Below are 26527 nucleotides of genomic sequence, written 5' to 3'. Positions count from 1 at the left end.
TTCTTATGGAGGCCCAAAAGGTGCAATGATTTTTTAAGGTCACTAAACCCAGGTCTGATTCCCAGATGTAGGCGCTTTCCAATAGTATATACTGTCTTACCCCTCCCCCCATGCCAACCTGATTCCTTCAGTGGGGGAGGGGGAGAGAACAACATCTAATCAAATCTTCGAAAGCAAAGGAAACAATAAACTCAGTAAATGAAACTAAGTAGCACTGACATCAGATCTGTAAGTTTATTTGCTCAATGTACGACAGCTACATGATGACACATTCATGATATTCCATCACTGAGGAAAACTGCTAAGAATGGTCCGTGTGTGAAATAATTCCTTAGAGAAACACGGAGCTGGAAAAATAATCACTGATTAGACCTTAAAAATAGTTCACTGCATAACATGACAAAAAGCACAAAGGCTCATTCAGAGAACATACTCATTGTTCTCCTACACTGTAATAGTTATAATTTCACCATGACAAACACCAGACATTAAGATTAAGCTAACACTGGTGTTTCTTTTGCCCACCCCCCCCAAAAAAACCCAAAATATAACTGCATGTCACTATAGCAACATCCAAAACAGATCAATTTGTTACGATCACTATTTGGTAGAGCAAACTTTACCCCCAAAAAGAAAAATTAAATTAAAAAAACTTTAAAAAATTTGAAGACTTAATTTTTTTGTCATAGGAATACATAACACCTACAGTATAAGTTAATAAATTTCAAGCTACTGTATAGAAATACAACACTAGCATGCACAATATTGTATCAATAGAGTAATGGAGGAGTAATCATTTCACTGGAAAGACAGTATCATAGGCAAGTGCATTTCTTTAAAAATAAAGAAAAGAAAAGGAACCATTCAAGCTGCTTAAATATCAGGTCTCTCATTCCTCTTCATTCTTAGCCCTCAGGTATGATTTTACCTTGCATTATTCTAAAAAGCAGCCAGAGCCAAAGCTGAAATTTAAATGAAAAATAGGTTTTGTAATTCCAGTAAATCATTTCCAAATGCTACAAGGAAGGACAGAACACTGCTCACTGGACATGAAATTAGGGAAAGCCCCACCCACCCACCCCCCAATCTTTTCCCATCCACAGCAATGACATTAGGCTCCTATAATGGCAAAAAAGCTACAAAGTTTTCTTCTATTAGTTCTTCTGGTAAGCTTCAATTTATTAGGATTTCCACTCTCACATAAGAAGGGGGCCTTCTAAGGAAAGTCATGCTGGGTAAACTGAGCAATGTTATAGAGTATATTTATTCTATGGTCATCCTCATTGTTCTATCTTCACTGTCACCTGTATCCTGTTAAACATATTCACTTTGTAATTGTAGGCTCAATTTTGGTATTAACAAAAGCATCTGTTAGTTTTTCCTCAATTATTATTCACACCTCTTCCTGCCTAAATAAAACAAAGAAACAAACAGAACTAGTTTGGTGTCATTACCCATCTCGAGAGTTCACGCTGTTACTGATTTTATAAAATATACTGAACACACATGCAACAGGTAATGTATACAGAGACTTATCCAAAATAAGAGTGAGGGACCTAGGGCTAACAGAAAACAAATTTATGGAAAGCAGTATAGTTTCCTTCAATTCCAAAATGTGCCTTGATTACACAAGAGAGAAGTGAATCTTCAACTTCAATGCTTTCATTAAAAAGAAAATACAGAGTTAAGTATATACTACCTGGGTAATGATTTTAGTTTATCTTCCTACAACAATTACTTTGGGAAGGAGGCTCCCGGAATTTGACAGAATGTTTATGAATACAGCTCTTCCTTTTGTATTTTCCCACCAGTAAGCTTCCAGCACCTGAATTTTCACACACTGCACCACAAACTTTCTCAAAATAGCCACCAGCTTCCACAGTCCAGCCGCTTCTCGACCCAGGTACATGTCGTCAGCACAGGTACAGTGGGGAAGACTCAAGTGAAGAGTGAGCGGTGGTGGGGTCCCTGAGGAAGGAGCCATGGCAGTTTCAAAAGCAGGATATGCTCTGAAAATACCAACACGATAAATGACATACAGACCTGAATTTTCTCTATTTTTGTGGTGTTTAACCCTTCTATTAAAATGACTAATAATTTTTGTGGTGGATTTAAGTTAAGAGGAAAGAAGAACAAAAATCCCACAGCCACCTGCCAAGCACCTATTAACCAAAACCTAAAGTAGCTCTGATTCTCCCCAGGCAAGTCTTTTAGCCCAGGAGACAGACAAACAGCAAAACCAACCTGGATAAGGCTGAATAAGGATGTAAAGCCAAAATAACTAGCAAATAAAAATACACAATCAATGGCTTGATGTTACATATGGCTGTAATGTAGAAATACTGTAAACTGCAATTTAGTGTTAATACTGTCAACTAATCAGACACTTCAGAAAACCGGCCAGGCCTAAACCATAAGGATGAATATACCTTATATTCTAAGTCTGTCAGCCTGGGATTAAACTATTCCACATGTGGTAGAGTACACCCTGAAAAAAATGCACAGCTAAAACAGATGAGATAGAAAGTACCCAAAACTTAAGACAAGAGCATATGTACATAAAAGTCCTTACTGGAACCACAGAACTTACTGAATGAGGGCCATTCCATTTCAGTTTTCTTTTTGTCTTAAAACCCTATTACCTAGCAATAAGTTAAATTAAAGACAGACAGCTCCACTTGCATTAATCTACAGAACAGTCCATATGCCAGTGTGAGGCTGCTATTCCAATACCAGCACAACTAGCCTGACTTTCCACTAGTGGTATTTTGGCAAAAATGTCAAAGAGGCAATCAAAGACAGGACAGGTCGTGGGTTTCTCCCTGGGAAGGTCATCCCTCCCTTTCCCTCCCCCACCCGACCCCCAACTCATGGGAAAAAAATAAAGACTGCAGTAGTAGCATCAGCGTGCGCTGCCAGTCCACCTGGGGCCTTAATTGTTGCCTTCTCCACCATCGTCGTCTTGCTGATCGCTTGTCCAGAGCGTTAGGTTGTCGCGGAGGAGCTGCATGATGAGAGTGGAGTCCTTGTAGGAGTCCTCGTTGAGAGTGTCGAGCTCGGCAATGGCGTCATCGAAAGCGGTCTTGGCCAAGTGGCATGCTTGCTCGGGCGCGTTCTGGATCTCGTAGTAGAAAACGGAGTAGTTAAGAGCCAGGCCTAATCTAATGGGGTGAGTGGGCTGCATGTGCTCCTTGCTGATCTCATGGGCTTCACTGTAGGCCTTCTCAGAGGACTCCACGACAGTTGCCCTTTTCTCTCCAGTGGCCACTTCAGCCAGGTAACGGTAATAGTCCCCTTTCATCTTCAGGTAAAACACTTTACTCTCATACTGGGTCTCACTGCAATTCTTGATCAGGTAGTTATCCAGCAGGCTCAGCACATCCTGACACACTGCTTCCAACTCCTTCTCTATTTTTTCACGGTAAGCACGAACCATCTCTATCTTCTTCTCATTGCCATCTGCAGATGTCTTCTGCTCGATGCTGCTGATGACCCTCCAGGAAGAACGGCGTGCCCCAACAACATTCTTGTAAGCCACAGACAGAAGGTTGCGTTCCTCATTGGACAGTGGCTCATTCAGCTCGGTCACCTGTTAGGAGGAAAGAATAGAGTCGTTACGGTACAGAAGTCTTTATGCCACTAAAACACAACAGATCTATCACTTGATTAAAGTGGCTAATAGAGAAGTTCTGTTGTCTGGGTGTAGGGAAGGAGCACGGAAGTGAAACGAGCAACAAAGAAGGAAAAAAGGCAGCTGGATCGATGATGCCTGAACTCCAGCTTCCTCCCTAGGAAAGGACAAAGGTTTACCACATGCTGTCCCACAAAAGAACTGTCAAGTCTAGGTCTTAGAAGACAAGTCAAATTTTGATCTAAATTGCAAAAGGTCAACAGTTCTCTCATATAACATTACGTACATACCAATCCTAGGGATTTTAAATATGTAGATGGCTTCTATACCTCAGCAATTTAAGAAAACAGAATGATTGATGGTTTTCTCCTAACCTTGTCCTTTTTACTTCAGTCCCTTCCCTTTTGGGTGAGAATATACTAAGTTATTTTCAAACTGACTTTTGAGAAAAGAGGGGAGGCTTTTCTGCTCATATGCTAAGACCCTATGTATTAGAAACCTCAGAAAGCAAGTCAAAATGGGATTGGGTCTGACCACTGTGATAGTTTAACGACTTGGGGAACATGTATCTGTGACAGTGTCTGACTGAACACTGAATCCGCAATACAAAACAGTGAAGAGATGAGTGAAGTTTTTCAGAGCCAAAGTGGCCCACAGGAATAAGCTTTCAGCACGGGCATTTCTAAAGGTTTCTGTCTTCACCGTCCCAAAGACTAATCACCCCAAGGAAACTAAAGCAACATCAAACCAATGTTCTAGATTTTTTACTACAAAACAGCTGCTTATAATAAAGAAATGAAGTCGCCAACACTAGTTATTTAATTTACCTGATTTCTGTGGCATCAGAGCAATAAACTACTCCATCAAGTGTCTGACAACCACGTGAAATAGATTATTTTACAAGAAAGATAAGCTTTATTGCTATTCTGAGGTCACATACCATTATTTGTCTGCTTAACTGAAGCTTCTATTGTGTTGAAACTTTTATATATTAAGTCAACAGCTAAATCACAACGTCAGGAATCCCAAATCACGCTCTATTTAAGTCTTACAGAAGACAAGATACTTCACAAGCCTCATCCTCTCCTGTACCTGTGGCTCCAGTCATAAAAATGCAAAAACCTTCATTCTTCTGCCCCTACCTAGAATATTCTCCACAGTGTTCCTTCCCTGACAAATATTTACGCAGCTATCAAGAATCAAGATAACACTCAGATCCTCTATGACACATTTTCTTCCCCTACTCTCCTCTCCCCACCCCCAGTTAAACTAGCTACTCCCTCCCCTTTGAGTCTTCACTCACTGTTCCCTGTGTAGATCAACTAGAGCATCTCCATAACACTGTATTACTTACAGATTTAGGGGTAACAGGGTATAATCCAAAAAGACACATTAAACTATATTGGGGGTTGGGATACCAAGAGGCTTCCTTTTCTGCATCTGAATCATTTGAATTTAGAATATATATTCCACTTTTATACATGGGGGGATATAAGCTTAGTGAAACTGGTTGTAGTCACTAATTTAAATAGTACCTACTCTGAGATAATTAAATCTGAACTTAAACCAAATCATACTAGTTTACTGTGAGCAATCCATTCGTTGAATGAATCAATTATGCTTTACTTACTAATTTCTCACAATACCTAGCATATGATACATACACTTAAATACTTCCTAAACTGGTTAGTATTTTAAAGTTAACCTTTGACTGTACATCACTGATTCTCCATTATAATGTTAAAGAACAATGGTACTCTACCAGACAGGGGCCTAAGGGAAACAGACTGAAGAGTGGGAAAGAATACAGTTTTGGTCCCCGGAATTCAAGGCAGAAAGAAAGCAGGAAAGAGGTGCTTTTTGCTCCATGACTCCCTTGGCCATCCCTTGTGAAAACACTTCTCTCCTGAATAAACAAGAAGGCTTCTCACCTCATGTCCAATTCTTTATTTTGCAACCCTCAGACCATCATCATTCCTGTTGAGTTCTGATGTATATACACAGAACACTGGCTGACTGGTTAGCACAACTGGTTAGAGCACAGCCTTGTAATATCAGAAGACTGGGGCTTTCCCTGTTCCACAATTTGCTAGGTGGGGGCCATTTCATTTCTCTGGACCTTGGTTTTCTTATCGGTAAAACAAGTATTTCTGCTTCTTTCATAAGGTTATTGTAACAGTGTATCAGATGAATAATAAAGTGTTCCTGATATGGTAAAGTGCTAAAGAAATGTAAGCAATTACTTTTGAGAGTACCTTGAATAATTTTCCTTCATTTTAGTTTTCACCACAGGAGACACCAACATTTCTCACCTAACAATCTCCTGGCTTATCTTCCTGTATTGAGTGTCTCTTCTCTATTTCATCCTCTTTTCTATTCTAAGCTGAAACTTCCTAAGCTCCCTTATATCACTTCCTTTCCATAAGCTTTAGTACCATATAGCCTGAAAAAAACTCCCTAGACTGGCTTAGAAACAAACTGAGGCCTTTGGAGGCCTTAGGCACTCATACCACGAGACTCTACCCTATATTCACTGAATGTGCAGGCCGAGACTAGCCGTTCCACCGTGCAACCCAATTAACTGTCTCTAATGCAAGGAGAAGCTAGAGCACTGAAGGCCAGTGATATCAAGTTCTGGCCTTTCCCCTAAATCATGCTGTCCTTATTTCAAGAGCCAGGAACTATTTAAAGCTCAAATGACCTCAACAGTGCACTATAGCATTAGGTCTCCTCCTGCTGCACATCTAGTTTTGTTAAAGAGCCCAGAAGTAGCAACTTGTGCTTGTGTAAAGTTTATCTAGTTGGCTCAGACACCTGGAACACAGAGATCATGAAATGACAGTATCACCTTTAGATAGAGAAACTCAAGCACATTTGGAACATACCCAGATATTCTCTACCAGTGAAAAACTAAGTTAGAGGGAAAAACCTTTAGCTCTAAAAAGTCTGCTCAAAAGAAAATAAGGTTCCTCTAAAAACTTTAAAATCAGAATTTTATTTATTTATTTATTATTTTTATTTTTATTTTATTTTTTTCAAAAGATGACCGGTACGGGGATCTCAACCCTTGACCTGGTGTTGTCAGCACCACGCTCTCCGAAGTGAGCTACTGGCCATCCCTACATAGGGATCTGAACCCGTAGCCTTGGTGTTATCAGCACCACACTCTCCCGAGTGAGCCACGGGCCGGCCCTTAAATCAGAATTTTAAAAAATCCTTTAGATCAAAATGTCTTGTGTGAGAATTAATCTGTGATTTTTATATTGAAATACGAGACTCCAACAATACTAGTTTTAAAGGTAAAAAGATAACTTAAAAAACCAAAACTATTATTCTAATAGTGTCCACAAAAAGGTTTAACCAAGATAGAACAACTTCAGTGCAGGAAGATATGAGATACGTATAAATTGGGAAGGGCGGTTACATTTTTCAAAATAGTCTTTGTTTCTAAAAATGCAACACTTGTAAATATGATCCCCCAAATTTGCCATCATCATGGCTGCTGGAAAATGTAGAAAGTGTAAGTTTGTATTCTCCAGAGTTGTACAATTCTGCTTAAAATCAAAATTGAAGTTTCTCTCTTCTCAACTCCTACTAGCTCAAGTTCAAATTTCTTTCAGTAACTTAAAGATAGAGAGCTATGAGTAAAAAGGTTAGAAAAGCTATGTTCTCATCAACAGTTTAAAAAGCAGAACTCCCCAAATCCCAGCTGCTAAGGAACCACGAATTAATTAGTGTCAACTGTTCTTCTCTAAGAGCTGATGAGGAGAAAAATCTTTATCTAAGATTAACAACTCTTAAAAAGCTACTTAGATGACTTTCTGACCTTAAGTCTTGGAGTACCAAGTCATTCAAAATTTCCTCAATTTATCTATCAAGAACCTTAAATTGTAACAAATGCAACTTTAAATTATCTTAACTTCTTAAATAAGATAAATATCAAGATAATAGTTTGATAATTTATTCAAGATAAAATCTGAATTAATCTTACTTTAAGATGTATTTCTACCTTGCAGAATCTTGCATAAAAGTTGAACATACATATGACACACTGAAGACTGGCAGCAGCTCAGCTGGTTAGAGCACAGTATTATTAACACCAAGGTCAAGGGTTTGGATCCCCCCATACAAGCCAGCTGTCCAAAAAAAAAAAACCAAACACACAAAAAAGCTAGGAGGCAGAGCACAGAGGATTTTTAGTGCAGTGAGATTATTCTGTATTATACTACATCGGTAGATACATGTCATTACACATTTGTTAAAATCCACAGAACGCACAAGAAAAGTGAACCTTAATGTAAACTGGCCTTTGGGGGTGAGGAAATGTCAATGTGGGTTCACTGAATGTAACAAATGCACTGCTCTGGTGGGGTATGCTGGCGGCGGGGGAGGCTGTGCTTGTGTTGGGGAAGGGCACATAAGGGAATTCAATTTTGCAGTGAATATAAAACTGCTCTAAAACATAATTTAAAAAAAAAAAAAAAAACTGGCAGACACTAGGTATAATATTTGGCTCCATCATGCATTTTTTGTATTCCTAGGATTTAAGAACACTGTCACCAAGAGGCCATGAAAAAGGTAAATGCAGTGAACACCCTACACTGAAAACAGAAAAAATAAGGAGCAAGACATCCATTGGTGTCCATGTAATAGACCAAGTATCTACACACTGTGCTTGCAATGGAACGAACCACTGCGAATGTGTGCTTGATTATACGAGGGTACTTCAAAAAGCTCATGGAAAATGGAATTAGAGGATAATACAAATCTTTCCATGAACTCTCTTAAGACCCCTCAGATAGAGGTCTCTGCTTGATTATAATTAATCGTGTATTCTAAAGACCTATATCTAAGTAATAAACTAAAAAAATTTAAAATAATCTTTAGTTAAGTCTTGCATATCTGAGTAAAATGCCCTGAATTTGAATTATACTCTATGCAGAAAAGAGTTAAAGGGCTTGAAACTACTATCTTTAGAAAGCCCTGCTAGGAAGGCTGGCCCTTGGCTAGCACCTGAGGACTTGGATTTCAGGAGGATTCCCACCATTCCCAGGTAAGAATGGCTGCCGGTCCCTAAATTGTGCAAAACAATGTGGTTTATGCTAAACACCTGTTTTCCTTCTGGGACTCTGGAATTCTGGCATGTGCTAAGCAGAGGGTGACTATGTGACCAGCCCCCAATAAAAACCTTTGGCGCTGAGTCTCCAATGAGCTTCCCTGGTAGACAACATTTCTCACATGTTGTCACAACTTGGAGTTAAGTGCACCCTGTGTGTCTTCCCTAGGAGAGGACTCTTGAAAGCTTGTGGTTTCCTTGACCTTCATCCCATACATCTTTTCCCTTTGCTGGTTTAACTTTGCATACTTTCACTATAATAAATCGTAGCCATGAGGACCACTATATACTGAGTCCTAGCAAATCACTGAACCTGGGGTAGTCTTGGGGACCCCCAACAGTCATCCTAGAAAACCTGATATAACACATCCTATAAGGTCTGATGGCAAGGGAAAATACACTTAAAGGCCACTACTTAATAATTCATGGACCATCGACGGTATATGTCACATTGTACCACACTGTGCTGAAGACACAAAAATTAGTGAGATATGCTCAAGGTTGCTCAGTCTGTGAGGAGGAAACACAAGTTATTCACATTAGAGTATCAGCCACAGAAGTAGCAAAACTGCCTGGAAAGCTTAGGAGGAGATTTTAATGAGGAAGTAACAACTTTAGCTGGGTTTTTCCAGCAGCAATTACCCTGGATTAAGTCATGAAATATCTATGGCATATTCAGGGCCAAGCTCAAGTCTCAAGAGATGAGAGAACTGGGCAAGAACCTGGGTTTTTCTGACAGCCACCAAGTCCTGCGTTCTTTTCACAACTACTCCACAAGGTGGGCATTCTCTCACCTCACAGGTGTGACTCAGAGAAATGAAATTACTCTTCCCCAAAGTCACACCAAAACAGGGAAACAAACTCAAGCTTTCTGGCTTCTTTTTTTTGTCATTTTTTCGTGACCGGCACTCAGCCAGTGAGTGCACCGGTCATTCCTATATAGGATCCGAACCCGCGGCAGGAGCGTCGCCGCGCTCCCAGCGCAGCACTCTACCAAGTGCGCCACGGGCTCGGCCCAAGCTTTCTGGCTTCAAATCCTGTGCTCCTTCTCCTATGTTAATTATTTCTGAGAATGTAAATACCACAACACATCACAGAGAAAGGGCTAATTTCTTTAATACACAAAGATCCCTACAAAGAATTTATAATATCAACCAGCAACAGAATGGGCAAAACAAACGGACAGTTGAGAGAAAAGGAAAAAATACCCAACCTCATTCATGACAAATGCTAATTTTTCTCCTATGAGACTGCCAAAATTTAAAGTTCGACAATTCACTGTGAAGGCAATATTGTGGGTAAACAAGCACTCTTACCCATTGTTGGAAAGTGTGAATTGACACGACCCCTATGGAGGGCAATCTGGAAAGGACTACAGATTACAAATGCTCACAACCCTTCGGACTCTGCAATTCCTTTTCTAGGAACTGACTCACTGTATTAACTGTAACAGCTACAATCTGAAACAACCTAAATGATCTTTAATGGGGGAACTAGCTACGGTATGACACATCCATGCAATAGAATTCTAGAGAACCATTAAAAAAAGTATTTGTACATTCACAGTGAATTTCCAAGAGTGTATGAAAGACTGGCTGGGAGACTGTCAGGGAATGTTAGGTTGAATTTTATATTGGTTACCAGTAGTAGCATTTCTTTTCTTTTTTTATTTTGGGTGGCTGGCCAGTACGGAGATCCAAACACACAACCCTGGTGTTATAAGAAGACTGCTCTCTAACCAACTGAGCTAATTGGCCATCCAGTAGTACCTATTCAAACAAACCTTATCCACAATTTACCCTGTTCTTCATATCTACAATTAAAGTTTAGAGCCAATTTTGAAAACTAAGTTTTCAAAAAAAGCCCGGAAGTCAATAGTTTTATATCACCCAGTTTATCAACACATACAACTAACTCACAAACCCATCCCTGTTGCTTTGAGCTCACTACCCCAGCTCCGCCAAGAGTACCAGCCTTTAAAAAAAAAAAAGTTCAGTTATATGATAATCCTTCATTATATCTTTACACAGATTAGGGATGGAATATAGAATATGTTTCAGCCCTGTTTCATTGAACTAATGATTAATTCTGACATTTTTCCAGTTCATTCTCTACATACATAATCTCCTAGTTTCCGAATATCACTGTCCTTTCCCACAGTTATACCTCTTATACCTCTATCACATCTCGCCACATGGACAAGGACAATGTCAATAACATTTAAACTCAGGATTTTTGCTTTGTTTTGAATTTAATGGGAATATTTCCAGAATTTCATTCTTAAATATTGACTCTCGGTTTAAGTTATATTTTTCTCTATCACGTTAAGAAAGTATCCATCTATTCTGTATTCTGTATTTTTTTTTTCTTTTTCTTTTTTTTTTTTTGTCTTTTTCGTGACCGGTACTCAGCCAGTGAGTGCACTGGCCATTCCTATATAGGATCCGAACCCGCGGCGGGAGCGTCGCCAAGCTCTCAGCGCCGCACTCTCGCAAGTGCACCACAGGCTCGGCGCTCTGTATTTTTCTAATAAACTTTTATAATAAGAAATGGGTTCTTCAACATAATAATGATTTCTTTCTGACCCTCCGGATAACGGTTTGTCATTGTTATTCCTATTTTAAAGACAAAAAACTGGTACTGGCCGGTTAGCTCAGTTGGTTAGAACGTGGTGCTATAACAAACACCAAGGTCAGGGATTCATATCCCCATGCTGGCCAGCTGACCCCCTCAAAAAAACAAAGAAAATTAAGGCTCTGAGCCAAATAATAAAACCCAAATCCACTGGCTTCAAATTCCACAAGCTTCCCACTATACAACTAGTTCTTAACCAAAAAAAAGTATAAAAGTATTTTGTAAAAAGTTCTTAAGCTTTTTATAAAATACTCTCCTAAGCAGCCCTACCCTTTGAAGATTCATATTCAGTACTGCATGAGACCCATACATATTTATTTCTCCAGGATAAGAACTTTAGTGCTGTTTCTCAAAATGCTCAGTTACCATATAACTCAGCAATTCTACTCCTAGGCATATTCAAGAAAAATAAAAACATGCGTCCATACAAAAGCTTGTACATGAATGTTCATATTCGTAACAGCATTAGTCATAACAGTCAACAAGTGGAAACAATCCAAATGTCCATCAACTGATGAATGAACAAAATGTAGTAGTATTCATACAATGGAATAGTATTCAAGAATAACAAGGAATGACATACTGATACATGCTACACGGATGATCTTGAAAACATTTTGCTAAATGAAAGAGGTATATAATTTGCCCCACCAAAATTCATGTTGAAATCTGATGCCCACATTCAGGGGATGGACATGCTATCTACCCTAAGTGAATCTTTGTACAATCTATGCATGTATTGAAACCACACTGTACCCCACAAACATGTACACTTAAATTTTCAAAAACTGGGGCCAGCTGGTTAGCTCAGTTGGTTACAGTGCAGTGTTACAACACCAAGCTCAAGGGTTGGGATCCCTGTACCAGCTAGCCGCCCCCAAAACAAAAAATTTTAAAAAGACAGAGAGAAAGAAATCTGATCCCCAATGAGGCAGTGTTGAGAAGTGAGGGAGATGTTTGGGAGGGATCCTTCATGAATACATTAATGCCCTCCCCAGGGAGGAAGTGAATGAACTCTCATGGAAATAGCCTGGCATCTCCCCTCTCTCTCTCTTGCTTCCTTTCTCACCATTGGATCTCTATGCACACACCAACTCCCCTTCCCACTTTCCACCATAGGCAGAAGCAGTCTGAGACCTTAGCCAGATACTATTTAGAATACAAGACTTCAAACATCAGCTGGGCTATTTTTCTGAACTTACTAGGCTTTACCACAGATTGGGGTGTTTTGGGGCAGGGAAGCAAAAGGGGAACTTTCCCACCAGAAAATTAAACAAGCTGGGATGTATGAAAGTTGCTGTATAAACTATGGTATACTGCAGCAGTTTTTAAAATGACAGCTTTATCAAGATACAAGGATACTTCAAAAAGTTCATGGAAAAACAGAATTAAAAGCTAACACAGGGCTGGCCCATAGCTCACTTGGGAGAGTGTGGTGCTGGCAACACCAAGTCAAGGGTTAGGAACCCCTTACCAGTCATCTTTATTTAAAAAAAAAAAAAAAAAAAAAAAAAGCTAACACAACTAATTTTTCCATAAACTTTTCAAAGTACCCTTGTATAATCTATTGGGGAGAGGCCATGGATACTACTGAAGATCCTGCAATGCACAAGGCAGCATCCCCACAACAAAGAATATTCTGGTCCAAAAGTCAATATCACGGAGGTAGAAAAACCCTGCTCCAAGTTATCAAGTAATCGATATTGAATATTATGAGGTCATAATATTCAAACTCTTACTCCTTTTACACATCTGCTTTTTCACATTAGTATGATACTCACACACCATCCCTATCATCAGGGCTTGCTCATGTGAATCACCAATGACTCACCACGGGACCTTAACTTCTGAATGTTTGCTGAGTGACATGAAATATACACATGATGTATCCAGCCCAGACTGTTTGCAAAAATGGCCCTAATAATTTCTCCCAACCTTGTATACACCCCCTTCCTTTTCAATATGATTTTGCAACTCCTCCCAACAAGAGATGGAATAATTTCTCCACCCCTAAATCTGAGCTTGGTCATGTAATTTGCTTTGGCTAACTGAGCACTGGCAAGTAGGAGGCAAGCAAAGGCTTAAAAAGTGCTTGTGCACTGGGGCTCACTGCTGGGAACTTCCACCACCACATGAAGAAGCCTGGGTTAACCTAGAGGTGAGAGACTGTCGTATGTGGGTGAGGCCACTGCAGGTCATCCAGCCCCAATGGAGCTGGCTTAGACCAGCTAACCACAGAATTGTGAGAAGTGTCAGCCAACCCACAGAATTGTGAGAAGTGACAAATATTTGTTTCGGGTAGTATGATACAAGCAAAACTAAATAAACTCAACACTGTATTTCGCAGCTACAAACCAGATTAACTTGTGAAAATCAAATCACAGTCAATTCCTATCAAGACCTCAGTCAAAGCCCTGTATCTATTTCCCCCCAACAAGTGCTACTGCTAAATGCCATCGGCACCAAATGTAATAAACAGTTGAATTTTGGAGCCAAGGTACAGGACTTTAGGCAAAAATAAGGATACATTCACCCACTGCTCCAGTTTGACCTTGTTTTTATTTTTTTGGCTGGCCAGTACAGGGATCAAACTCTGGACCCTGGTGTCATCAGCATCACGCTCTAACCAACTGAGCTAACCAGCCAGTACTGACCTCACTTTTAACAATTAGGACATATGGCAAATCTCTGCAGCTCACCTAACCCCACATATCAGGAGGACACCTCATCAAATGCTTTGAAAAAAATCCAAATATAGGGGCCGGCCCGTGGCTCACTCGGGAGAGTGCGGTGCTGGTAACACCAAGGCCATGGGTTCGGATCCCATATAGGGATGGCCGGTTCGCTCACTGGCTGAGCGCGGTGCTGACAACACCAAGACAAGGGTTAAGATCCCCTTACCGGTCATCTTTTAAAAAAAAAAAAAAAAAAATCCAAATATACAATATTCTAGTACTCCCTTAGCTAGTAGTCAAATAACCCTATTCCAAAAAACTAGTTAAATCAAAATTAGTTATAAAGGTTATTAAACATACTCCTATTGACTTCTTCATAATAATCTCCTCTTTCAAGTCTTTTTCTCCTGGAATCAATGTCATGTTCACTTTCTATGGGATTGCTTACCTGTGTCCAAACCTCCAGTTCCACTCCCACTATCCCAAGGCTACTCTCAAAAATTAATTAAAACAGTTGAGTGATCTCATCAATTCTGACAACTTACCCCAATTCATAATGTTGATCTTATTCAGAATCATTCACCTTTAAAATCAAACTCTTATAACGTCCAATGATTCCAGTCTTCACTCATACCTAATAGACTTACTCTTCCAATCAGGCAATTCGGGGTGGTATGACCATAGACTAGACTTATTCTTGAACCCTATCCCTTTTCTCTCAGCCCCTTTCCCTTTAGGCTTTATTCCTTACTTCCAAGATTCATCGAGATCCATCAATTCAATCATTTTTGCAGTCAGCTGGTTAGAGCATGGTGCTGATAACATCGAGGTCTGGGATTTGATCCCTGTACCAGTCAACCACCAAAAACAAAATTATTTTTGCACTGATATCAACTTTCCTGTGTCTTATCCTTCTGCTACACCGTTTCCAAAACACCCAAATGCTCGATCAATCCAACCACCTGGCCCTTTCACTCTTATACCCAAGATTTAGAGTCTTCTATCCATGAGAGTTGAAACCATGCATAATAAGGTCACCTAAGGAAAGTGTAAAGTTGAAGTCAGAATGTGAAACCCTGGGGAAGAGTGGGCACAGAAAACTCTTACTACAAGGTAAGTTCTATAAGGCATGGGATATTATATTCTCCAGTTCTTACACCAGCCTGGCTAAGACTAGATCCCTACAATCCTCTACTAATCAGTCTCCCTTCCTCTGCCTCACTGTCCTCCTGTTCCATTTCCACATTGCTGCCCATGATCTCACCAGACCAAAAACTTAGATTATGGTCCTCTTCCTAAAACCCAAACTCCACAACACCCTTTGTGAACTGGTTCCTATTAACCTCTTTATTTATTTATTTATTTTTTAAAAGATGACCAGTAAGGGGATCTTAACCCTTGACTTGGTGTTGGCAGCACCACGCTCAGCCAGTGAGCGAACCGGCCATCCGTATATGGGATCCGAACCCGGGGCCTTGGTGTTATCAGCACCGCACTCTCCCGAGTGAGCCACGGGCCGGCCCTATTAACCTCTTTAGACTAATGTCCTGCTCTTCCCTCAAATGCATGCCACTGCAGCACTCCCTGAATGCAGCCAATTGTGAATAAACAAATTGCACACCAGATTTTGCTCCTTCTACATCCTGAAACTACACATGCTATTCCCTCTACTTGCTTATTCCTTCCTCCAACCTTTCCCCCTTTCAAGCCCCCCTAAAAGACCCTGGTCAGGCACCACTTCCTCTAGGAAACCCTCCCTGATGTCCAGTGTCCCTCCCTGATTGCACATCATGATGATGCTTACCTTTTTTGGTGGAATGAATATTCCCACGAATGTTCAATAATGCCTCCACCACAACTGTATCTTCCCTGAGTGATTTTGGATCACTATCATTCATCTCTTTCACCTGCCTAAAATGTCTACAAAATATTCATATGTCTACGAAAATATTTTACATAAAATATTAAAAATTAGCATCTCTTTTCTTCTTTTGATCTTCACCTGAATCCTTTCAAAACATGTTCCAAGGTTATGACTTCCTCCCTGGTCTATTTTTTTGAGTGAGGTATACACTTCAGTTCTGACTGGCATCCTTTGACCTCCTGGCAATATCTATAAGACTCCAATGGCAAAACTGCAGCACTCACCTCCTCATGTTAAAAATCTCAAGTTCTCTTTTGTTACATGATACTTAAAACACACTACAATAAAGGGACCAAATGATGTTTTCCAAAGAAACCAGATTACACTTGCATTGAATAGTATCTCTGTACTGTCCTAAAGGAAATTTGCTCTGCTGTATTTAAATTTAGACTGTATACCGCCATCTCAAGGTCAACTAAATGCAAAAATTATTAAATATGCAGTAGTCTGAAGGATATTCCATGCTTCTGCAAATGAAACATGTACCAAAATTAATAAAAACAGATTGAGACAACTAAATGAACAGCAATATCTATTTTACTCATGATTCCTTTTTGAAAACTTAAAAAGCCTTTTAAAATAAGAACCTTAGATTTAGAAATTAAATGGGATACATATATGAAAACACTTCCCAAGGTAAATGTCAAATTATACTGCAATATTTTATCTAACAGTTTAAGATCTTCTATCTTCCCAAAAAGACTTTAGTAAGTGCAGAAATCTACAAAACAGGTATAAAAAATTTTGTATCAAACCCTAAGTTTTTTATTGTGGTCCAGATGCTTTAACTCGTCAACATTTCAGAGTAAATGCTATGCTGCAACAGCTCACTAAATAATGGTACTAAGTTTTTTATAACATATATAAACACTTACTAAAATGTTAGTCTTTAGCCATTACTTATTAATATGTATACACACATACATATATATATATATAGCAAGCCAAATGACCAGAGAAAACCAATACCAAAACACAACAGAGTACTCGTAAATCCAAAATAAGAACTAGTTTTAATTCATTCAGCAAGTGTTTTTGAGAACTGATGTGCCATAGTTCTAAATAAGTAATAGACATATATTTTACACAAGTTTTCAAAATTCAATATTACTATAGCTCTGTTTGAAGTTTACCATATTGTTTTTCCTTCCTCAATAAACGGATCTAGTTCCAAAAAGCAAGTCTTTCTGCAGGACTGTCAAATGATGAAAAATAAATTTATCAGCAGCATCCCACTTAAATTACTGATAACATTAAACTGGTCAGCTCCACACTTCTGAACATGGATTCTAACCCAGGCATCTGGGCCCAGACAGTATGTATTTTATTTATATGTATATACAACAGACGCATGGGTGCGCGCGCGCGCGCACACACAGACACACACACACACACACACACACAGAGCAGTAGAAAATACTCCCATTCTGAGGGCAAAAAAGATTTGTTTAAATGCCTGAGGCTGGCAAGTTAGCTCACTTGGTTAGGGAATGGTGCTAATAATGCCAAGGTCAAGATCCTCTTATAAAGAAAAAAAAAAAAAAGAAAGAAAGAAAAGAAAAGAAAAAGTTTAGCAGGCAACAAAGCCAAACAATAGCAAAACTGGTTTATTCACACAGCCCCCAACTGGGTGTTAGCTCTTCTATCAAATTACTGGTAATAGCCAGAACTAACAGAACTGACAAAAAAAAAGGCAAGAAAGGGGGCCAGAACCATCCTGCAATGACAGAACTCTTCCTCTAACCCACAGATGCCCCCATCATCTCCTCTGCCCCCTCACAACCCACCCAGGCTTTCGTCCCCCTCCTGAGAGTAAAGGCTGATGGCAGGCAGCACTCAGATGTCAACTGAAGGGAAGCAATCTTCTTAAAATCATGGGAAGAATTAAATTATCTGTCATCTGGATTAAACGCTTTCAGTAAGAAAATACACTCTGAGGTTGTCAAATTTGAATGTAAAGAGATTTTGCTGGTAATGTAAGCATTTGTGGCAAATAAGGGGTAATTTTAGAGAGATAAAATGCCATCTTCCAAAATGGTAAATAATCCCAAAGGGAGCCAGAAGAGCAGCAAAGTACATAGACATAATAAAATCGGCCAACATGCTAAAAAAATGGTGAAGCTGGGTATATTCATCTTTATTTTGTATGTTTGATAGTTTCCATTAGTTAAAGAAAGCCAGGCTTGGCACATGCCTATAGTTTCAGCTACTTGGAGGCTGAGGCAGGGGGACTGCTTGAGCCCAAGAGTTCTGGGCTGTAGGGCACTATGCCAATCAGGTGTCCACACTAAGTTCAGCATCAAAATGGTGACCTCTTGGGAGCAGGGGACCACCAGGTTGCCTAAGTAGGGGTAAACCAGCTCAGGTCAGAAGCAGAATAGGTCAAAACTCCCGTGCTGATAAGCTAAGGGAAAAAAGGTAATCATTCCAACCACAAGAAAGAAGAAAAGGGAAATGCAGCCTTACCTCAAATAAGCTAGCCTCAAACCTTCTCCTTCTGCTTCAACATAATTTTTCTAAGAGCAGAAGGGCAATGTGCCTTTCAAATTTTGAACCATGTATATACAAGGGTACAAAAGTTCATTAGAAAACAGAACCTGAGGGCCGAACCCATGGCGCACTGGGGAGAGTGCGGCGCTGGGAGTGCGGCACTGGGAGCGCAGTGACGCTCCCACCGCGGGTTCGGATCCTATATAGGAATGGCCGGTGCACTCACTGGCTGAGTGCCGGTCACGAAAAAGACAAAAAAAAAAAGAAATTAGAAAACAGAACCTGAAAAACAATATGAATCATTCTATGAACTTTCTGAAGTAACCTATTCAAACAATTAAATTTTTCAAAACTGTTAAGAGGTAATAATACCCAGTACTACTGATGGTTTCAAGAGCCTTAAAAATTATTCTCTGCTATTGTTCTAGCAATTCTGCTTTTGGGTCTGTGTCTTAGAATATATATTGTGTTTGAAGCGTTAGCCACAAAGATATCCACAGCAGTATTTATAATGTAAATTAGGAAACAGCCTAAATGTTAAATAAAAAGTAATTAAATTATAACACATCTACAGGATTATTCAGCTACTGAAAATACTAATGACAGAAGAAAATACATCACTGAAATAATGTCAAGTGAAAAAGGCATCGTACAAAACGCTCAACACTATAGAAAGATGCATGATGAAAATATCCTTGCATGGGCATCACTATGAGATTCTCATCCTTTCCCCCCAAAATTTTCTAGAGTGCCAAAGGCCACAGACATTTGTCTTCAGTAGTTAGTTCTACTGATAATAGCCTTCCAAAAACTATAGACTCGCTTAGAAAAGCACAGCACCCCAAAATCCAAGATATTCTAGAATATTCCTTCTCTACTCAACTTGTCCCCACAAGCTTCGCCTGCCTTAGAATGCCCTTTTCTGCTGTTCTCATCCTCCTATCCTATTCACTCTCCTTGCCATTCTGGATAGGGTCATTTTTTCAATCTAGTTTAAACCTCCACTGCAAAGACATACTCCTTCACTATTTCCTGTTAGACTGCTACAAAGGAGTACTATACGGGAAAAGTTCAGGCAAAAAAACAAAACAAAACAAAACAAACTATGAGCCCATTTCTACATCCTTAAAGAACCAGCACCATAGGTAACTTTGTTTCCTAGGTCTAGGCTATTTAAATATGATAGCTTAAGTATCATATTAATAATGCCTTTTAGAAAGCCAAAGAAATTTAAATGATCTCTACTGCTTCAAAAGAAACTTGAATTTTTAAAGCCTTCCTCTTGTAACCTCTTAGCCATTTCTCGCTTCTCTGTACCACTGCAGCTGCTATTCACACTCAGCTTGTAGGGAAGGGTGGACAAGTGACTGCTCTTCAGCTATTGTCACTACATGTTCAGCTGGCCATTGCTGTCACTGTCATATTCTCAGCTTGGACACCCTTGTTCTAGTAACAGAATTATTAAGAGAGAAAAAGCTGAGCACCTGAGTCCTACTCAGCAAGTTTGGCATTCCATTTCTCCAAAGATAAGGCATGTCTCCAAAGATTAAGAGGATTAGACCAATGAGTTTATTTGGACTTTTATTTTTTTAATGTCATGTTAAAAATGTATATTTTTATAGTGTAAGAACACTCCCTTTTCTATTCACCTGCTCACAACCAAACTTAATGTTATAGAGCACATGAGCAGTATTCAACTCAGGTAAAGAAAAATCTATTTCTGTGAGACACGCCCTTCTTACAAGTGAAGTGCTGACGGCAATGTGGCTTAGACTTTGCCAATTCTTTAAAAAGAAAAAAAAAGAAGACTCAAGCAAACAGTCTTAAGATTTACAATTTAAATAAATAAACAAACAAATAAATAAAAATAGTACCCACCAGGCAGGTTTGCTTTGAGGATGAAAAGAAATAAGATATTTAAAAGCATTTAACACTGTCTTGCCATTAGTAAGACTCAATAAATTATTACTATTATCATCATCATTATTAATCTGTTAGATAACAAGATGGGTGCAAATAAAGAATAAAATTATATCTTAAAAAAAAAGTTTACAATTTTTACTCCCTGTACCAGCCAGCTGTCAAAAAAAAAAAATTAAGAATTTTTGCAAAATCATGCAAAATCATTTATTTAACCATTTCTCTTAAAATTAAAGCTTTCTTTTGGGAATTTTTATTGATTTCATGTAACTAGTTTTCTACCACTCAAATTTATAAATTAGTAAAATGTCAAAATTTCAATGATTTACAAGTACCAATTTAAAGAAAGATGATATGGCTGGGTAGTTAATCAAAACATAGCCCCTACATAATAACAGATGGGAATACCTGGTATAACAGAGCTTAGAAAAGAAAGCAAAATAAAAGATAGTGGTTTAGGGCCGAGCCCGTGGCGCACTCGGGAGAAGTGCGGCGCTGGGAGCGCGGCGACGCTCCCGCCGCGGGTTCGGATCCTATATGGGAATGGCCAGTGCACTCACTGGCTGAGTGCCGGTCACGAAAAAGACAACAACAAAAAAAAAGATAGTGGTTTATATTAATAAAAAACCAAAAATAAAATTTAAAAGTTGTTTTCCTTTGACTATTAAATATACAAAGTGGTCCTTGCTTCTTTTCTTCCACGTCCTGTGGAATCTAATAGGAACAAGATGCCCTGCCAGATAAAAGATTAGGGTTGGTGATATTGGGGGTGAGAAGAAAGGGGGAAAATAGCTCTCATTCACTCTTATTCAGCTCCTGATGGCCTTAGCACTTTGGTAACCAAAACAACATATATATATATATATATATATATATATATATATATTTTTTTTTTTTTTTTTTTAAAGATGACCAGTAAGGGGATCTTAATCCTTGGCTTGGTGTTGTCAGCACCAAGCTCAGCCAGTGAGCGAACCAACCATCCCTATATATGATCCGAACCCGTGGCCTTGGTGTTATCAGCACCACACTCTCCCAAGTGAGCCACGGCCGGCCCCAAAACAACACATTTAACATCTTATGCTGGAGTCCCGTCAGTTTAGAATACCATGCTTGAATGGCTCACCACTCTCAATACTGCAGTGTTCATTAGGAACTACTACCACACAGCAGGGAAATCATTTATAATAAACTCAGCCTTGGGGTTGAAAATGAGTCACAAAAGCACCAGCAAAATTTCCATAATCTCCAGTTAATGGTTTACTCGGATTTCAGTTAAATTGTTACTTATTTGGGTGAACATCATATGGCTTTTAAGTTCTATAATTTTAAATGTAAATACAATACAAACCTAGCTAAAGTTAAGTCCCTTTTTACAATTTATACTAAAAAGGTTCAGATGTTTGAAAACAAAGACAAAGGGAAAACCAATTATCACTGGCTGTGAGCTGCTGTGGGCAGTTCATTATTGACACATTCCTGAATTGGTAATCGTGTTTTGAAATCCAGCCAGCTCTAGTTCAGACCAGCATCACTTTAAAAATACCATTTTCTCATTTTTAAAAAAACTAGATAGAAGTAGAAGTGATGGTTGCACAATACTGTGAATGTACTAAATGCCACTCAATTGTACATTTAAAATTTTATGGTACATGACTGTTATGTTAATATTATGCTATGTGACTTTTATCTTAATAGAAACAAAATAATTTTCTCCATTCTTCAATAACTTAGAGTTTGGCTTAATAATAAATAAGGTTCCCCCAAGTACTAGAGATGAAATCCTATGCAGGGTCTGCAATTAATCCAGAGGACTGTACTGAGGATGCACATTTAGCAACATCTTTTATTTCAATAGACTTCAAAAGATATGACATTTAAAAAAATAATTAGAAAAAGTACTTAATATTCACTGCAGTTATTGTGAAGGGTAACACAAAAAGCAAACTGTTATCTGTATTCTTTCCACCCCAAAGAGAACAATTCAAACCACATGACTCTCGGAATAATGGTTGGCAGAACTCCACCTCCGAAGAGTCTACAGAGGTGTCATTACTCCATTAGTGATAATGGCTATTGATCTAGCCTCCCGGAAGAGCTAGGAGGAAAAATGAAATATTTAAGATAGTAAGAATTTTAAAATCTAATGATTCTACAAAGATTTTTTAATATATATAATTATGATAGCCTTTTGACATCCATTCTCCCCCCTACCCAACTGAGTTAAATTGCTTAACACAGTAACTTCAACAAAATTAGTAGCCCAGAACCTTTTCTCCCCTGAGGTAAGCACCAGTAGCCTACTTAGAACATTAACTTAACTTCTCAAAAGGCTATTAAAAGCCAAAGGACGAGACAGAATTGTCTAACAAGTAAAAAACATCTACGTGTTCACTCTCCCGTTAAATGCAAGACTACACATCCATCCTAAAAGATGTTTCCTCTTTCCTCCTTTTCAAAATACTGCTTATTATCTCTATCCTGATCATTCACATACAACTATTACCCTGCAAAGATCCCAACAGTGCTATTACTAAGATAATTTCATTAAATGCAAATAAATTTTAATCCCTCTGTCATCCGGATGATTTCAGCCCTAAAAGAGAGCTCACTTGTACAGCTACTGATGTTTAAAACACACACACACAGAGTTCACTTGTGTAAGACTAAGTTGTTTCTTTGCACTTTGCAAATTCTCCATAATGACTTTCATTAACAGGGAAACAGTTTTATACATAGTTACCATTTTGGAGTACCTACTACATTCTTTATTTGATCTTCACAGCTTTTTCAAGTAGGTATTGCCCCATTTTACAGAGTAGGAAAGTGAGGGTAAGAGGTAAGGCTCAAAGTCACAGTAAATAGGTTTGAAAAAAAAAAACGTAGTTTTACAAAAAATACTGTTCTTTCCTCCATACTCTGTCAGGGAGCAGAAGCACGAATATAACAGGACAATCTTCCCAAATCCTGACCTAAAATGTTTTGTAATACGTTCTCATTCTCTAACAGTTACTGAAAATGACCCAGTAGGAAGTCATCATTTTTTAAAGGTTTTTGTTAAAATCTGCCAAATTAATTATTTGCAATAAACCCAAGTATACATCCCACCTCTGCACTATGATCATAAAATATATTATTTAAGATTTCTACTTTTATTCCATAATTGTCCAATTTTTAAAATAAGTGAAACAAATGTTTAAAAGTATGAAAGTATCTTATAAACTTTTGTGAGACACTAGAAAAGGTGAATATGGCATATCTAGAGGTCACTGATTTGGATGTCTAAGAATAAATGAAATTCTTATTTTTTGGACCAACTCTTATCTGGTGGAAGACGAAGCACTCGATTCCACCTGGTTTATCCGCTAATTTCTGCATTACCTTGGACAAATGCCATTTGCATACTCCCTACCAGCCCTTAGGTGCATTGCAGCCTCTGTGTCATTGTGTGTGACATCACTGGGTTGCTATGGATATAGGTGCGAGGTCACTCGCTTTCCTGTGAAACTAGAAATAAGGAAAAAATTAGAAGAGCCTAAGTAACACGAACTAAAGATATTTCCAATGTTGATTATCTATTAAAAGCATAACATATCATTCCCATTAAACGTTATAAGATAGTAACTGTAGCAATATATTAATACAGCAGCATTCCCAATTTCAGAACCGATTCTGTTCCTTAATAAGACAAAAATCTTTTTTTGCTATGTAGCCTGTTTAAATATTAAGGCATCAACACTGTCATCTTCTAAGAACTAGTAAAGTCATTCAGAAATTAATCTGTAATACCTACGATATTTCATTTCAAAGATTTAACATGTAAAGTACACTTCTGCATCCACATCACACTGGAGATGTATTTTAAAACCTTTGTTACATAAGGCAGGAAGTTAAATATTAAGACACTGAGCGACCTAATTCATTAATTAGATTAATTTTTCCGCGTTCTATTTAATAATATTCACTACTTCCCCCCTTCCTGTAATATCAAACTGGCTGACAACCCATTAGATAAATATAGTGTTACTGACAAAATGGTGCAACACAGGCAGGAATCTGCATCCCAGACAAAATGCGACAACTGAAGATCAGTATTCTCTTTTCATCAGCATGAGGATACACTAGCTTAAAAAAAAAAAAAAACCTTAGATGTATCTAACAAAACAAATTTTCTTAAAAAAAGACTTTTTCCTCTTTAAAATAACTCCTCCCAGCCTCCACCCAATCTAGCCTCTCTGCAATATGACAAATGCAGAATCTTCTGGAATGACTTGATACTGCCTCCCACCACCTCTTTGTTTGCAATATCAGATCAGACAGAATATTTTTTAAGCTTATAAGAATTTCAACAGACATGTGCCTGTATTCAAAAAAGAAACGGCATACGTCAAATTGAACCAGTCAGCTAAATTCGCAGCATTTATTTTAAAGGAAATACCTACCCTTTTCAATACAAAAACAATAAGGAAAATGGAAATGACATGTTGAGATCAATTAACGAAAAGGCTAGCGAGACAAACGTTCCTCCTTCCTAAAAGCCAAAGGACTTGCTTACGGGAATAGAGAAAGAGAAGCCTTTTGTTAAAAAAACGTGAGCAAAGAGGTTTCGATTTTGCACCACTGAGCCCAGGTTTTAGAACCTACATTTTTCCCGGGTAGGTTCTAAAAGATCTGTCAGGAGAGGCAGCAAGGAAGATTGGGGGGGGGGGGGGACTGGGAGACCTGCTGAGTGAATGGGAAAGGCGCCGCCCAGACACCAGGGAGAGAAAGAGGAACCGCATCCATGCGGTCCCCCGCCCCCACGCCTAGGCTGGGAGGAGGGGGAGTGGGGCACAAAGGATGCGCACGGCCCCCATTCAGGTCCCCTGCAGACCCAGAGACCCCGCTCCCAAAACCAGCTCTGCAAGACCCCGCCCCACCCCGAGGCCGGGGAGGGCCTCGTAAGCAGTGCCGCCAGGCCTCAGGGACGCTGGGGAGACGCGCGTCACAACCCGGGTCCCTATCGCTATTGGGACCCTCCCCACCCTCCTCACTGAGTGAGATGGAAAGGCCACTCTGAAGTCGCGACAGGCGACCAGCCCCTGGGCCTTCCACGCAGATGACCGCGTCTCTGGAGAAGCGGGGGGAGGGGAGGAGACACTCACGTTCTTCATGGCCGCGGCCATGTCGTCGTAGCGCTCAGCCTGCTCGGCCAGCCGGGCTTTCTGCACCAGTTGCTCGCGGTCCACCATCTTCGCAGGCTGGTTCGGGCCGGAGGAGGAGACCAGGGCGGCCTGAAGGGCTTGGAGGGCGGCTGCGGCGCGGCTGGAGCCCGTGTGCCGGAGGGACCGACCCACGAAGCGAGCGGCTGGGGCGGCGGCGACGGCACAGAGGAGGAGGCTGGAGCTGCGACCGCGAGACCCGGCGCGAGGAGGATGCGGCTGCTGTGCGTGCCGCGGACGGACAACCCCCTGCGGCCCCGCCCACGCCGCGTGACGCAACCCGGTCCCGCCTCCGGGCCGAGCCCCCGCCCAGACCCCGCCCGGGCTCTTCCGCGGCTCGCGCTTATCTTCCCCACGTCGGTTCGCTGCCGTCTTCTGGGTGTCCCCTCGTTACCTGGTGCCCCCACAACACCCCTTTCCGTCACTTCACCCCCGCTCCTTCGCCCCAGGTTCTCCAAATACTCCCTCACCCCTTTCCCCTTCAGACCCCCGGCCAGGCAGCCGGCGCGTGGACCCCTGGGAGTTGTAGTTTATCTTGCCGTGGGCTGATATGTTGGGGAGACCAAGGACAAAGGGGCGGTCGAGACTACAACTCCCAGTGGACGTAGCGCGCAGGCGGAGGAGGATGGCCGGTGGTGGGGGGTGGGGGGGTGGGAGTGGGGAGAGTGCTAAGCCTGCGGCCGCTGGGGACCCCTGGCGGGGAAGAGGGCTGCCTCAGTCCAAGCTACTGCTGATTCATGGCCCCACCCCATATTCTCCTGGAAATTACGAGGGGAGTGGAGAGGGCAAATGCCTCAGCCCTAGACCCCTCTTTCTAAGATGAATTAACAGGTCATGGGGAGGAAGGGGGGTGGGGGTGGGAGGGGTCCACTGTGGAGCCAAACTGTCAGGGTGGTGCCCGCCAGCGGAATGGCTGAGTTAAGGGGCCAAACCCAG

At 40.2% G+C, this 26527-nt stretch overlaps 1 protein-coding gene across 1 annotated transcript; it reads right to left on the bottom strand.

The window, feature by feature from the left end:
- Window positions 1–220: 220 nt before the first annotated feature.
- YWHAG (tyrosine 3-monooxygenase/tryptophan 5-monooxygenase activation protein gamma) lies at window positions 221–25822 on the bottom strand. Its single transcript, XM_063089491.1, has 2 exons — window positions 25535–25822; window positions 221–3589 (listed from the first exon to the last, which is right to left on the bottom strand). The coding sequence occupies exons 1-2, from the start codon at window positions 25619–25621 to the stop codon at window positions 2933–2935; spliced, it is 744 nt and encodes a 247-aa protein (XP_062945561.1). The 5' UTR covers window positions 25622–25822; the 3' UTR covers window positions 221–2932.
- Window positions 25823–26527: the final 705 nt, after the last annotated feature.

This window comes from Cynocephalus volans, chromosome 3, assembly GCF_027409185.1.
Source record: "Cynocephalus volans isolate mCynVol1 chromosome 3, mCynVol1.pri, whole genome shotgun sequence".
In the NCBI taxonomy this organism is placed as follows: Eukaryota; Metazoa; Chordata; class Mammalia; order Dermoptera; family Cynocephalidae; genus Cynocephalus; species Cynocephalus volans.
The sequence above is the reverse complement of the archived record's forward strand: the minus strand, read 5'-3'. Positions and strand labels throughout refer to the sequence as shown.

Coding starts and splice junctions, on each gene's coding strand:
- YWHAG (XM_063089491.1), bottom strand. CDS start 25,621: ATGGTGGACCGCGAGCAACTGGTGCAGAAAGCCCGGCTGGCCGAGCAG. Junction 3,590..25,534: donor TGGCCGCGGCCATGAAGAAC/GTGAGTGTCTCC, acceptor TCCTCCTAACAG/GTGACCGAGCTGAATGAGCC.